Below are 3,331 nucleotides of genomic sequence, written 5' to 3' on the forward strand. Positions count from 1 at the left end.
CAGCACCAAAATGAACAGATTTGACAACATGGGCTTCAAGATCTTGACTAAGCATGTACGAACACATGTCCTTCGCATAATCATCCCAAAGAGTTAAATCAACCTCAACATCTCTAAAAAAAGAATATAGGCAATTAATTTCAGATTAACAAAATTAGGTAATATTTATAAAATATAAAGAAAAAAAATGTAAATTGTATTACTCGAGATCTTGAAGCTTAAGATTGAGGCGTTTTCAAATTAACATGAGATTTAACACTTACCTGCATAACCCAACTTTGATCAAAACAAAACCTCATTTTCAAATAGAAAACTGTGACAATAAAAATAAGGATTTTTTTATTAGTACTCAACAAATGATCGTTAAATAATTAATTAAAAGTGTAATACCATAGAACAAAACAAATACTATATTTATTTTGATAAAAAATAAAATATCTACATTAAAATTATTTGTCATTCTATTGTAGTTTCCATTTTACCAAAAAATGATTGTCAATTAATAAAGAAACAAATTTATCTAAAATTAATTTGGATATGTTATTGCATTATAAATGGAAATATTAATTTACAAAACTTTGGAAATTACGAATAGACAAAATCGACCAAATAATTTAACATAAATAAATTATCATTGTTTTGTTAATTATTATAAATATTTATAAGTTTCCTAAAATAAATAATAAGTTAATAAAAATATAAGATATACATCTAGAAATAAGTCAACATACAAATTCAAACATCAACTTATTTGGTAATTTGACTGTTATGTTTTATCGTGTGTAAGATATACTCCCTCCGTCCCATTTTAAATGTCCAAATTTCCACTTTTGGTTGTCCCAATTTAATTGTCATTTCCAAAAATGTAAATATAATTTTCAGTTTTGCCCTTACCATTACAAACTTCCATTTTTTGTTGTCCCAATTTAATTGTCATTTCTAAGGACATTATTGTCATTTTACAACTCAAAAAATAAAATACTCAAATATTTCTTAAATTGTGTGAATGTGGGTCCCATGACATCTAAAATGGGACAGAGGGAATATTCAGTTGTTATATTTTTTAATAAAAATATATAAAACTAACATTCGTATTGAAAAAAATTATATATTCGTATTAAAATAATATATGTAGAGGTTCGGATGTTTGTGTTGGATACTTGGATATTAAAAAAGTAATATGATTGGTTGTGCAAAGCTAATAATAAAATTGGAAAAAAGAGTAGTACCAAAATTATGTTCTAAATTAAAACAAAAATTAACTTGTAAACTTTCTTACAAAAGAGGGCATGTTTAAGTACTAATTGTCCAAACAAAAAACATAACTGACATCCAACTTGGGCCATACGAAGATCAAGTAGAAACTATGCAAACAACTGTAAACCCACCATCAACTAATAACTACCAGTTCACGAAAACATATACAAAACCAACTAACAACCACAAATGCAAACAGTCACGGACGGCCTCTTTTCTTTGTCGTCTTGTGTACAAATTTGGTCAAAATCAAAAGCTGCGAAGACTTGACATATTTAAAGAAAAGAGTAGCGCCATGTGTATTTGATTTGATTTCAAGAAAGCCGACCACTTGGAAAAACCATACCTGTAACCATCTCCATTCTTTTCCGCTATCGTCTTCATGTTTGTTACCTCACATCTAATGTTTTGGATTGAAACATCACGGAGGTTGTGAAAAGAAAGAGACAACTCATCGGAAATAGCAGACGGTAAACGCTGAAAGTCACAAAACAAAAAAATGTCAAAGTAATCTAAAACATATGCTTATTACTTGAATAAAATATATAAATTTTAATAATATGAAAACACATACCATTCTGTTCTCGGCGACTTTGGTGAACTCAATGATTGAAATTGTTTTCGACCTTTTCAATGTAGAACGTTTACGGCTAACAGATGTGGTTTCAGCAGCCATAAACTTATCAACAACCACAGATTCATTTTTGTTTCTAAACTTTGAACGTGTACGATGAGCGATAAGAGACTCATCGGACACCAACATAACTGCTTTACATTTCTGAGTGGCCTAATAAGTTCAAATAAAATAATAATTAGTTCTTTTTTAAGAAATAAAATTAAAAGTAAAAAAGTTATATATGATACTATACCTTCCTCTTTATCGGCAAAACAATTTGACCAACATCAACTTTATATTTCGGAATGGTCTAAAACAGGTAAATAAATACATAAGTAACTATCATAATTCGAACAAAATATCGAATCAGAAATACTCACATCAGAAACAACTATGGAGGACAGACTCGGTTCAGAAATAAAAATATTTGTTTTTCGTGTAGGATCAACCTATAAAACAAAAGAGTATAAAAATTATTAATATAGAATGAATTAATACATTGAATTATATAATACTTAAGTAATCAGATATACATGGGAGTTATTCTTCGGTATCAAAAATTTGTCCAGGTCCATCTCAAAGTTGCTTTTGTCCTGAAAAAAGGTAAACGTATAAATAAAAAAAATGTAAAGTAATCAACTTAAATTCATAAAAATATAATTAAGTAACTGAACCAAAACCTTTAAACTTAGATTTTCATCAACAACAACATTTGTTTTCCCCTTCGGATCATCGTAAGAAACATAAAACATTAACGGTTTAAAATGAAAAAATATAGGTAAAACAATTCAGTTAATTACAAACTCCTATAAATGAACACAAACTTTTGAACTTTGATTTTTATCACAAACAACACTTGCTTTGCATATCGGATCGGTTTTTTTTATCTCAATCATCTTTGAACTACATATAAGGGGAAAGTGTTTAAGAATATAATAAGAATAATAATTAAATTTAATAAAATACGAAAAAAAAACAATGACAAAAAATTACCTTCTTCTTAAGGTCTTCCATTTCAAGTAGAGATGAGAAAAAGTTATCAAACTTCGAATCATCAATATCCTACACAATTAACAATAAACAAATGTATAAATACAAAAAAAATATTTATGATAAGTTTTAATAAATTAGATTAAAATATAGGGGTTTACATTGAACACAGACTCAAAACTTGCCAACTGAAATTTGTCGTCTTCACATTCCACAACAACACTTTCCTGAAAGTCAGTTTTGGCAGTACTACACTTCTCCTTATGTTCGGACTACAAAAAAAAGATAAAAAATAACAATGTGTGAAATTCAAGATCTACTTGTAAGCTCGCGTTAATAACTAAATAATAGTATAGATGTATAATTCTAACCGCAATAACCAAATCATCACCATCATCACCATAGATGGAGTCATCCAAAACAACTAACTCAACCTTGTTGTTCTGAATTTGAGTACTGGTTTGGTGA

At 28.0% G+C, this 3,331-nt stretch overlaps 1 protein-coding gene across 1 annotated transcript; it reads right to left on the reverse strand.

Moving 5' to 3' along the window:
- Window positions 1–1,331: 1,331 nt before the first annotated feature.
- LOC110945000 lies at window positions 1,332–3,098 on the reverse strand. The gene is made up of 7 exons (XM_022186638.2): window positions 3,025–3,098; window positions 2,867–2,935; window positions 2,407–2,466; window positions 2,254–2,322; window positions 2,127–2,183; window positions 1,832–2,044; window positions 1,332–1,734 (listed from the first exon to the last, which is right to left on the reverse strand). Exons 2-7 carry the CDS (start codon window positions 2,885–2,887, stop codon window positions 1,507–1,509), a joined length of 648 nt encoding a protein of 215 aa, XP_022042330.2. The 5' UTR covers window positions 2,888–2,935; window positions 3,025–3,098; the 3' UTR covers window positions 1,332–1,506.
- Window positions 3,099–3,331: the final 233 nt, after the last annotated feature.

Source organism: Helianthus annuus, chromosome 6 (assembly GCF_002127325.2).
Source record: "Helianthus annuus cultivar XRQ/B chromosome 6, HanXRQr2.0-SUNRISE, whole genome shotgun sequence".
Lineage (NCBI taxonomy): Eukaryota > Viridiplantae > Streptophyta > Magnoliopsida > Asterales > Asteraceae > Helianthus > Helianthus annuus.